Below are 11,951 nucleotides of genomic sequence, written 5' to 3'. Positions count from 1 at the left end.
GGCACACTTTTCAACCAATCGCTATCCTCTTTTACCGGCGCTCGTCTAAATCCACCAATCGTATTGATGCGCTTCAGAGAAGGCGGGACTTCCGGGTACTCGTATAAACCGACTGAGGCCTGCCCATGCGGTTTTGATCTGTAGTAGAGAAGCTAACAACGACAAGGTAAGAATTCAGTCTTTTATCCACAAATGGAGAGTTTTTGAAAAACATTGAATGAAGTTTGGGAAGCGTTCGATTAGTTTAGTTTGAAGGAGTTACAGATAATCTACTCTGTAATGAAATATCTTCTTTCATTGTTTGTCTTATGATGATAGTCGTTACGTTTCTGCGTTAGCATTAGTTAGCTTAGCCACCAACATTTCCCCATTTTTATTTTTTTATTGTTTTAGTTAGTGCGTAGCTTTTTCTATTCCAACAGGCTGGGTTAAATATAATTTAAATACGTGTTACTTATTTGTCTACGGTGGTTGTGAGTATGGTTTCGCTGCTTCGTCAGAAAAATATTGGTTGCCGCTAGCATGTTAGCTTAGCATTAGTTATGAAACACAATGGAGTCCCAGTGTTGTCAACGGATCTGAAGCTAGTGCTAACCGGTTTGATTAAACCAAAGGCGTCGCCTACTATTCAAGGCTTGGCTTCATTAAAAGAATGTGAACGGGTGTTTTTGTGTAAAGGGGAGCCGCTTAGTCTAAATACTGCGTACTTGAATTGTAGGCCTGGTTTAATATGAGCGCCTGCAAATAACCTAGTTAGCATAGCTCACTGATTAGCCTCTTGTCGTGCAATGGGTGAGATTCAGTTACGCCTATTCAACCATAATACTACCACTGTACACACAACAAACTCAGGTTGCAATGAAAGCTAATTATCACACTTTTGTAGTATTATATAGTTTGAATCTTCTTTAAAATGTGGGGTTAAAGTTGGCACAAATAATAGCAACAGCTGGTCTCAGTTTACGGTTCTCTTTCAAACCAGTTGGAAAGTTGGTTGTAGGATTGCACAATTAATGGAAATGTTATCCACATTTCAGTGTGAATTTGTGTAATATCCAAATCACAGAAGGCACACGATGTTTTATGCCTTAATATGTGTTAAAATAAAGTTTTGAATGTAGTATTGTGGAGCTGCGGAGATAACCCGGCCTACATACTACATTAAACATTTGTTTGGTAGAGTCCCTCTTTATAAAATCACTCCATAATCGATGGTAATCCAAATTATACAATACAGCTTCATTTGTAAAGCACTTTAAAATCTCCAGGTGTTGTACAACGAAATATATGTACGTAATAAAATCGCTCAGCTCATGAACCATTAAATAGGTAGAAAATACAAATTAAAAAAGTTATAAATAAACAAGATTAAAATAACAGCCATATAATCAAACCAATCAATAGATACTTTGAAGGCAACTATCTACAATGTTTTGGACGCTAAGGAGAAGTGAGTTAAGTCCACTTTTATCGCCACACTATCATTCAACAATAGTCACCGTCACACAAACCGTTGAATCTTGAGTTGCACACTTTTCCAAGCGGTGCAACTCAAGATTCAAAGGTTTTATCATCATATGCTCAAAGCTACAGTGTAGAAATGGCAATGAATTTCTTCTGACCTGAGCTCCTCCAACAATGCAACATATATAATAAAATAAAAAGTATTGCAAAAAGACTACATACACGTCTACTTATTTGTCCAAGTTGTCTGTTCAGTCATGTGATGATGGACATGTTCACAATTTTAAACTCACACTTGTTCCTTTTCCCTCCCTAGACCGACACAATGGCAGAGACTGATGTTGACAACGAGCTGCTCGACTACGAAGAGGATGAGGAGCCTCAGGGAGCCCCAGAGAGCGCCGTCCCCGCAGGGAAGAAGGAGGTGAAGGGGTCCTACGTGTCCATCCACAGCTCCGGGTTCAGGGACTTTCTGCTCAAACCAGAGCTGCTGCGTGCCATCATCGACTGCGGTTTTGAGCATCCGTCTGAAGGTAAGCGGACGTTGGTTGTATTTATAGAAATGTATTTCTTTATCTTGTTTTCAAGAGGGTCCCGACAAAAGCAACGTCTTAACAAACAAACAAAATAACACACAAGCAAAGCACGTACAGTCTGTGAAGTCAAATTCATGAAGTAATACAAAGAATCATTACAATTTGATAGACAGTGTCTAATAGATACGTTTCATCAATAACAAGAGCTGAGCATTTTACTGGTTGTGTCAAATGTAGAAAACAAAAGGGGTATGGGTTAGTTTGTTTGTATTGTACATGTCAGGCACAAATTAAATTCAAAGTGCTTTATGCAAGCATGGTGAAAAACAGGGGAACAATTCATGAAATACAGAAAATTGTGAAATCAACATGAAAATAGATTGAATTCTGCAAATGGTGAGAATATAATATGTTGTTAAATGACCTCTGGCAAACCGGCGGTAAACACAAAGATGTTTAGCATCAGTTTAATACTAATTATCTTTTTGATAACATGCCCTTGTTCCTTCAATACAAAATGAAACCTAACTAAAGAATCTTCCACGTGTCTACAGTTTCTTTACAGTTCCTTGATATATTTGCTTTCCCAACAATAATGTGCCTGCATTGAAACACATTTTTATATTTTGTTTTCAGTCCAGCATGAGTGCATCCCACAAGCGATCCTGGGCATGGACATCCTGTGCCAAGCGAAGTCCGGTATGGGAAAGACGGCCGTGTTCGTGCTGGCCACGCTGCAGCAGATCGAACCTGTTGACGGACAGGTCAGTACGCATGTTGAATACAACAGGTGTATGTATTGGATCGAGTAAAGGGCGCGTTGTCATAGAAAATGTACAGAGGACTAGCTAGATACTTATTTTTTAATAGAAATATCCGAATGTTATATGAAACCATTCAAAACGCAACTTGTCGTCTAATTTGAAGTATCGCCTTTGATTCTAGTAATTATATCCTCCATGTTTAGCGGTTTGACATCACTGAATTACTTCATTGTATTTAGTAGAGTCCAGTTGCATTGCAAAAAGGGTTGGATCCAAATGGCATGCTTTTGTTAAAACTGTATCAGGACTGGCTATGTCACAGGAACTCACACTCCGGTACCAAGTTAATATCAAGTTTCTATTCAGTAAAAATGTGAATTAGGCAGTAGGGCTGCACGATTTGGGGAAATAATCTAATTGCAATTTTTCTGACAGATATTGCGATATTTGTTTTTAAGCGACCCAACGAAAGTTTATTGTAAAATGCGGCCATATCTCCGGCTAGGAAGGTCGCATCAACGTGCTCCCGTCTCTAGCACCCCCGCAGCCCGAGCTACGAGTGAAAGAACTAAACTTACATGAAACTCCCGTTGGGTTGCTTTAAAGTCAAGCTTCAGTTTAAGACTCACCCTGTCATAGAAACATGTGATGGAGCATTACTAACCTGACTCAGATGGTTTCACCAAACCATCTAGGAGAGCTCCATTGAGTGCCGCGTCCTAAAACCCGGACGTAAGTTAGCATTTTACCACTTCAGGTTCCTTCGACAAAAACCAATGCAATTTGGAAAATAGCTGGAAATAAGGTCTGTGGTTGAGACACATTGAAGAGACAGATCACGCTTTGTTCAGTCGGATAATATCCTACTTTTATAATTTTCTAATCATAAATCTATTCGATAGATTTATGATTAGAAAATAATAAAAGTAGGGTAGACATGTGGATTATCCGGTGGAACAAAACGTACATTTTCTAACAGGTTAGTTTCCCACAGACCTTATTTCCAGCTATTTTCCAAAATCCTATGGAGAAATTGCATTGGTTTTTGTAGAAGGACCTGGAAGGAGTTTACTTCCGGGTTTTAGGACGCGTCACTGTGGCACTCTATTGGGAGCCATTTGGAAAAATATTTCAAAAATACTTGGCAGGTGATTGGATCAATCTATCACCTTCTATCAGGGGCCACGTCTGATTGGTTAACAATGGCTGGTACACGTGGAGCACAGCACTTCTGATTGGTGTGGATGACTGACACACAAGAAGAACACAATAAACAAATTAAAAACAAAAGAAAATCTTAGGCTTTGCAATTGGATAATCGTTCTTAATCGTTCAGCCCTAATAGTCAGTGAACGATAACCCAATCACTAGGTATCTTTTTTTAAATTCAGTTTTTTGTTGGAAACTTGAATAAATATAGCTTTATCAAAGATGTGTTGTTACAGCAGGATAGATTTAAGGGAATGGGCTCAACTTGCCAAAAAACCACTTTGCAACGCCGTGTATGATGAAGTTATTGTTTAACAATAGTATTGAATATGTGGAACTTTACTTGTACGTACGTAGAAACTACATTTCATGCATTTTGATTTCATTACTTTATTAAGGAGTTCAGATATAACTGACGATACAACCATTTTTCACATTTCCTGGTTTTGGTCTTCTGGAAAATTGGTCATAGCATTGTATCGCTTACACATTCTGATACATTTCACACGATAAGGAGCAAAACATGTATTAAAAACACCCACAAATATATAAAAAACAGAAAAAATTAGAAAAATAATAACTAAAGGGGGGACATATAGACTTAGTCAGGGGGTAGGACTTTCAATGAATTAAAATATGATATAAAGGGCCCCCATAGAACGTCTCCTATCGTGACATTCCTAATCAGGACGCATTAACTCGTGTGAGTGTTTCTCTTTGCTCCCCCTCCTCAGGTCTCTGTGTTAGTCATGTGTCACACGCGAGAGCTGGCCTTCCAGATCAGCAAAGAGTACGAGCGCTTCTCAAAGTACATGTCCACGGTAAAGTGCGCCGTGTTCTTCGGAGGCATGGCCATCAAGAAGGACGAGGACGTGCTGAAGAAGAACTGCCCTCACATCGTGGTGGGAACGCCGGGCCGGATCCTCGCTCTCATCCGGAACAAAACCCTCGCCCTGAAGAACGTCAAGCACTTCGTTCTGGACGAGTGCGACAAAATGTTGGAGCAGCTCGGTGGGTTTTATTTGTCGTGTCTGATTAGCCCACATTTAATTTGTGTCTGTTGACGGTACCCATTCTTGAAACACTTTTAATTCTGTAGGTGTCGTGGGAACTGTAGTCTTTTATTGTGTGTTCAGTGTTTCCCATACATTGATTTATTTGTAGCGGTGCCCCCACAAATAGAATCAGATTCTGTGGGAAACACTGTGTTGACTACAGACGTCACAATTAGGTGTGGCTCTAACAGTGTGTGTGAATGCTGCGTGTCTTTGTTGTCTTATAGGAATGTTTTGGCGGCACCTCAAAGGAGCGGCTTTACTTATTCTCGTTGTATTTGTTTAATGACAATAAATGATTGTATTCTCTTCCAGACATGAGGCGTGACGTCCAGGACATCTTTAAGATCACCCCCCACGAGAAGCAGGTCATGATGTTCAGCGCTACTCTGAGCAAAGAGATCCGACCCGTCTGCCGCAAGTTCATGCAGGACGTAAGTGATGTGTCCCCTCTTCTTCATGTCTCTTCTACATCAACATGTGTCCCCTCTTCTTCATGTCTCTTCTACATCAACATGTGTCCCCTCTTCTTCATGTCTCTTCTACATCAACATGTGTCCCCTCTTCTTCATGTCTCTTCTACATCAAAATGTGTCCCTTCTTCTCCATGTCTCTTCTATATCAACATGTGTCCTCTCTTCTTCATGTCTCTTCTACATCAACATGTGTCCTCTCTTCTTCATGTCTCTTCTACATCAACATGTGTCCCCTCTTCTCCATGTCTCTTCTACATCAACATGTGTCCCCTCTTCTTTGTGTCTCTTCTACATCAACATGTGTCCCCTCTTCTTCATGTCTCTTCTACATCAACATGTGTCCCCTCTTCTTCATGTCTCTTCTACATCAACATGTGTCCACTCTTCTTCATGTCTCTTCTACATCAACATGTGTCCCCTCTTCTTCATGTCTCTTCTACATCAACATGTGTCCACTCTTCTTCATGTCTCTTCTACATCAACATGTGTCCCCTCTTCTTCATGTCTCTTCTACATCAACATGTGTCCCCTCTTCTTCATGTCTCTTCTACATCACCATGTGTCCCCTCTTCTTCATGTCTCTTCTACATCAACATGTGTCCCCTCTGTGGAAAGAGACACTGAAAGTTTCAGGAACAAAGATTCTCTCTCTTTTTGATCCATTTCTATAAAAACCTGTCTGAAAATGAGCTGATCAGATTTTGGCCACTTTATGATGTCATAACGATGTTCTGCCTTGTGTAACCATTAACCAATCACAACCAAGGTAACCCCCCCCCCCCCCCCCCCCCTTATCACCTGAATCTCCTCCTAGAGCACCATTGAGTTCTTTGTAACCAAATGTCTCTCAGAGGGGCGTGGGGGGGGGCTCCTTATTTTCATGTGTGTTTCAGCCAATCAGAGACAGGCTCTGTATATATCTGAGACCTGTAATGAAAAACAGTATAATAGGGGAGTTCTATCAGGGAGAACTTGTGCGTCTCCCTTCACCGCTGCATGTTTCCCTAACCACCTTCTGTTATCTCTCCTTCAGCCAATGGAGGTGTTCGTTGACGACGAGACTAAGCTCACGCTCCACGGCCTGGCGCAGTACTACTGCAAGCTGAAGGACAGCGAGAAGAACCGCAAACTGTTCGACCTGCTCGACGTGCTGGAGTTCAACCAGGTAGAGTGATGGAGCTATCATTACGAAGTATATAACCATTTTGTTATTTATTGGGGCCATCTTTTGAGTTAGTTCTTGTGTATCTACAGTTGTAGTAAGCCGGTAATTTGCGAGTAAAGAAATGAGAAAGTGGCTTTACTGAAAGATTAGCCTACCAACATCTTCTAAAGAACTGTCACAAAAAGAAATGGGAAGCTCTTTGGTTGATGGACGGTATTTCCACTTTCAATAAAGATTAACAACCGGTAAAAACAGCACCCATAAAGTGGCACATATTGAGCAGTAAGATCTTCAGATGGTTGTTCCCTGTTTCTAGCTAAAAGACTTCACATTGAATACATGAAACATAAATATGGTATTAAGCTTCCCATCTAACAAATTGAAAGGATAATGGAATAGCCCAAAGTGTAGAGTCATGGCTTTGAAACCTGCGAGAAAGTTCAAGTGATTCCAAACTAATTCAAGGTGTAAACAAAGCCTGCCAGGAGTCATAGGAGTGCTTCAAGTTGCTGTTCCTCAGCCGCTGTGTTTGATTCCCCTTTTCTCCCTCTAGGTGGTGATCTTCGTCAAGTCAGTGCAGCGCTGCGTGGCTCTGGCTCAGCTGCTGGTGGAGCAAAACTTCCCGGCCATCGCCATCCACAGAGGGATGGCTCAGGAGGAGAGGTAACAAACACACACACACACACACCATGTATACATCACTTCAGGGGACATTACATTGACTTACATGCATTTCCTGGAGACTTGTCCTAACCCTTACCCTAACCAAGTCTTCACCCTAACATGAATGATTCCCCTTATGGGTACCTCCATTTTGTCCCCATAAGGGAGGCGAGTCCCCACACGTGACTAAACAGATTTAGGTCCCCACAAGTATAGTAATGCTAGGACACACACACACTCGTAAACAGACAGCAAATGATCTGACTACTTGCTTTTAATCTTCAATCTGGTTTTAATGTGTGATTTGTTTTTGTGTTTTTTTACTTTAACTTAAACTATATATTTGTTTGTTTTTCTTTTCACTATATCGGTAAAGCTTCTTTGAGCACCTGTAAAAGCGCTAACAAAATAAATCTTATTTCTTCCAAGATAATTGGGATTATTCATGCTGTTTGGGAAGTGCATTATGTCACGTATGTTTCTAGCTGTGTCTCAAAGATGCAGTATTTACGGTAAAGTATAAATATGGGGCTTGACTTTGTAGATATAGATGTAGATTGTGAAAGTGAGTTATCTAATGTCTCAAAGTTACATCTTCACACTTCATATGTGGCAGCAGTAAATGCAGATCTCTCACACATACTGTACCGCTTGCTGCTGCTGCAAACACACACAGATAAATCTTCACTACACGCCTCCTCTCATAAACATGTGCTCCTTTGAGCTCTGAATACTGAGCATGTTTACGGAGCATGAGGCCTCGTCAGTGAACTCAACACATCTCTGCCCTCAAAGAGGCTTCAGTCAGTAATCCTGCAGCAGCTGATAGATAACACCCCCCCCCTTACATTTCTGCCTCATGTTGTTGTTTATTCATGTTTCTATGTAAAGTGCTATACTATATAAATGTATTATAATTATTTAAGCAACAATAAGCCTTTTAGAAAGTCCTGTTGTGCCCGTTAAGTAAGTCTAAGCTCACATGGCAGCTATCCAATTGAATGCTTTCAATAAATGAATCACCAAGTAAAGAATTTGGCCATTTCTATTACACGTATGTTGTAAAACGCACCGTATATTGAAGTAAGTGAAGCTTAAATCGGCCTGTTTTGCTCATTATCGGGTTTATTTGTATTTTGTTTCTCTACTGTGACGTGTTTCCAAGCATTAAAAGTATTTTAATTATTATTCGCAGACCATTTACGTGCACTAAAAACTACTAAACACACTACAGGAAAGGGAGAAACCCCAGAAATGTGTATCTACTAGTATATTGAGGTTAAAACAGACGTTACACAAATACAATTGTCAAGATTTTGTGATGTTTCAAAAGCAAATGTACGCATTGGTTACGTGAATTGTATTTCTGTGAAAGGTGCTATACTATATAAACTTATTATTATTTACTCCCCAGGCTGTCTCGCTACCAGCAGTTCAAGGACTTCCAGAGGCGGATCCTGGTCGCCACCAACCTGTTCGGCAGAGGCATGGACATCGAGCGGGTCAACATCGTCTTCAACTACGACATGCCGGAAGATTCTGACACCTATTTGCACAGGGTGAGCTTCAGAGTAGTGATGTTACGAGTCGCCTCCGATTCTTTTGAACGGCTCTTTGGTACGAACGAAGGGAACCGAGTCGTACTTGGTGAGAGTTATCGTTGGTTCACTGCCTGCCATAAATCCACTCGCCTTTACGGGAACTTGCTTTCCTGAATGCAAATGTTCCGTAGATGATGGCGTGCTGAGAGATAAGTTAAAAAAAATTCCTGTGAGTAAAAGTAGATTTCTGGCAGTCAATCATTATCCTGGTGTTATTTCACAGATAAACTTATTAACCCCGCCCCCTTTTTGAATACCTGCATAACAGTAGCATGGATATGTTGTGTTAATTAGTCTCACGTCTGTGTGGAGTGTCCTTGGTGGTTAGCATGTTTAGGCCACTTCATTAAAAGTTTTCGTGAAGTATTATTGAACATTTCAGTTCACTTTATTTCTCACAAGTCCTCGTACTTTATCTCAAGTAAGTTACTTCTCCTCACTTAGCTCACGGTTTGACAATGAATGTTCTACTTTTCTTAAACAAAGAATAAACATGTTTTTGGTCAGTTCTTTGTCAACAAGAAATACAGTTAGTGTTTGAGCATGTCCTCGTCACTGGACATGTAGACAGTCAAATGGTCTTTGTTTTGAAAGTCTACAGATAATATCACCTTATTTCTCACAACGTACGCAGAGTTGCTGATATAATTGCGATATATCTTAGCACAGAACATGCTACTAGTAAATTCATGAGGAGAAACCAAGTCCAAACATATTGTCTAAATCTTCTTAAGCAAAGAAAACAGGTTTTGGTAATGTTTGTTTTTTTATCAATTAAACTACATTTTCAGTCTGCCATTTTCATCAATAAGAAGTATAGTTAGCATCAAAGAAAGTGTTCGCCCATTTTGTTTCCCAGTATCTCCTTTGTGCTCCTTGTGTTAGTGGACTGAACTCACGTTGCCCCTCCTCTGCTTCAGGTTGCTCGTGCCGGTCGGTTTGGAACCAAAGGTCTGGCCATCACCTTCGTTTCTGACGAGACCGACGCCAAGACTCTGAACGACGTGCAGGACCGCTTTGAGGTCAACGTGGCCGAGCTGCCGGACGAGATCGACATCTCCTCTTACAGTAAGCCTCTCCTCCTCTTAATGCTGACGTGCTTTAGTGAAGCTGGACTCATCGTAATGTGTGGGATCAAATCAAGTAACTCAAGACAACATAAAACAAAGCGCTGCTCAATTAACTGAAACAGCACTAGCTCAAAATATGTGTACAAGTATGCTGAATAAATAATTGTGGTGCTGCGGAGATGTCACAGCCAACAAAACCAGTTCTACAGACTTAAAAAAATACACTTTTTTCATATTTTTCATGTCCTTCCTATACATTTTGATGGAGATATAACATCAAATACTTAAAAATGGCATTTTTGCACTACATTCTGGAAAAAAGTTTTTGGGTTTTTTGAGAAATGCCATCTCATCACAACGGCAAAATGATCACACTTAATTTTTCTAAATTGTCCATCCTCAATGATACGTCTGCTAATGGAGAGGTGAAGGAATGGATTCATGATTTTTGTAGTAAAAAGCCAATGTTGGGCTATAAAGGAACTACAGCACGGTCACATGACTTCACGTCACCACCGCTAAGCTAAAGGAGGCTAATGTTGGGCTATAAAGGAACTACAGCTTGGTCACATGACTTCACGTCACCACCGCTAAGCTAAAGGTGGCTAATGCTGGGCTATAAAGGAACTACAGCACGGTCACATGACTTCACGTCACCACCGCTAAGCTAAAGGCGGCTAATGTTGGGTTATAAAGGAACGACAGCACGGTCACATGACTTCACGTCACCACCGCTAAGCTAAAGGAGGCTAATGTTGGGCTATAAAGGAACTACAGCTTGGTCACATGACTTCACGTCACCACCGCTAAGCTAAAGGTGGCTAATGCTGGGCTATAAAGGAACTACAGCACGGTCACATGACTTCACGTCACCACCGCTAAGCTAAAGGGTGGCTAATGTTGGGCTATAAAGGAACTACAGCACGGTCACATGACTTCACGTCACCACCGCTAAGCTAAAGGGTGGCTAATGTTGGGCTATAAAGGAACTACAGCACGGTCACATGACTTCACGTCACCACCGCTAAGCTAAAGGCGGCTTATTTTCGGCCTATAGGGAAGCCAGAAAAACATTGACTTGGTGACGTTTATATTAAGTGTTTAACTTATTTCCTGGGTTTAGGACTCATTCCAGCAGCACTCTAGTTGATATACTGTCTGTTTAATCCATTGATGTTTGGTCAGCTGTTTTAATTAACCTTCATTCGTCTTGGCAGAAACACGCAGCAGCAGTTGTTGTTGTTGTGTCATGTATCTGTGGATCTGCTCTGCATGTTTAACTAGTCGCTGAAATGTAGTTATGCTCAGCTGTTGCTCATCGCGCTCATCTCTAAAATTCTCATCGTGTCTTTCTCCCTTCTCTACAGTCGAGCAGTCCAGATGAGTCCTCCAGCCCAGCAGAAGTCTCTTCTTCATGGATTTGGAAGTAGACGTATCTCACCGTTGAGTCAAAAAGCTCTGCTCTGTTTATTTTTATTGTCTTTCTTTTTTGGGGGCGACGGGTGGGGGGGTTGATTTTTAATTTGTCTTTAACTGTTGAAATTAAAACTTTTTATAAAATGCCATTTTTACTGTCTTGGTCTCTACCCCATTTTCAGAGCTTCAGGGAAACGCATAAAGACATATTTCTGAGGAACATGATTTTAGCCCTCTTTTTGAAAATCGTATTGTATAGGAAGTTATTTTTGTCCCCCCCCCCCTCCTCCTGCAACGTCAAGCCTTTTTACAAAGTCATGTAGTTACCGTTAAGTAGGTCTATGCTCACATGGCAGCTATCTCTTTGAATATCCAATTGAATGCCTCCAATAAAAGAATCACCAAGTGAAGAATTTGGGCATTTTTATTACACGTATGTCGTAAAACACACCGTATAATGAAGTAATTGAAGCTTAAATCTTAAAATTATACTTATTCCAGGTTCATATGTAATTTGTGTCTGTAATGTGAC

At 40.7% G+C, this 11,951-nt stretch overlaps 1 protein-coding gene across 1 annotated transcript; it reads left to right on the top strand.

The window, feature by feature from the left end:
• Nucleotides 1-12: 12 nt before the first annotated feature.
• ddx39ab (DEAD (Asp-Glu-Ala-Asp) box polypeptide 39Ab) lies at nt 13-11,832 on the top strand. Its single transcript, XM_079644805.1, has 10 exons — nt 13-166; nt 1,781-1,997; nt 2,637-2,764; nt 4,708-4,984; nt 5,344-5,462; nt 6,538-6,669; nt 7,223-7,332; nt 8,747-8,891; nt 9,854-10,001; nt 11,371-11,832. The coding sequence occupies exons 2-10, from the start codon at nt 1,790-1,792 to the stop codon at nt 11,385-11,387; spliced, it is 1,284 nt and encodes a 427-aa protein (XP_079500931.1). The 5' UTR covers nt 13-166; nt 1,781-1,789; the 3' UTR covers nt 11,388-11,832.
• The last annotated feature ends 119 nt before the right edge of the window (nt 11,833-11,951 follow it).

This window comes from Notothenia rossii (assembly GCF_949606895.1).
Source record: "Notothenia rossii genome assembly, chromosome: 8".
NCBI lineage: Eukaryota > Metazoa > Chordata > Actinopteri > Perciformes > Nototheniidae > Notothenia > Notothenia rossii.
Note: the sequence above shows the minus strand (reverse complement) of the source record. Positions and strands in the feature narration are given on the sequence as shown.

What these genes read in the sequence shown, in the direction of transcription:
- ddx39ab (XM_079644805.1), top strand. Translation starts at nt 1,790, where the DNA reads ATGGCAGAGACTGATGTTGACAACGAGCTGCTCGACTACGAAGAGGAT. An exon ending in GCCGCAAGTTCATGCAGGAC is followed by an intron (nt 5,463 to 6,537) that starts GTAAGTGATGTG and finishes TCTCTCCTTCAG; the next exon opens with CCAATGGAGGTGTTCGTTGA. An exon ending in ACGTGCTGGAGTTCAACCAG is followed by an intron (nt 6,670 to 7,222) that starts GTAGAGTGATGG and finishes TTCTCCCTCTAG; the next exon opens with GTGGTGATCTTCGTCAAGTC.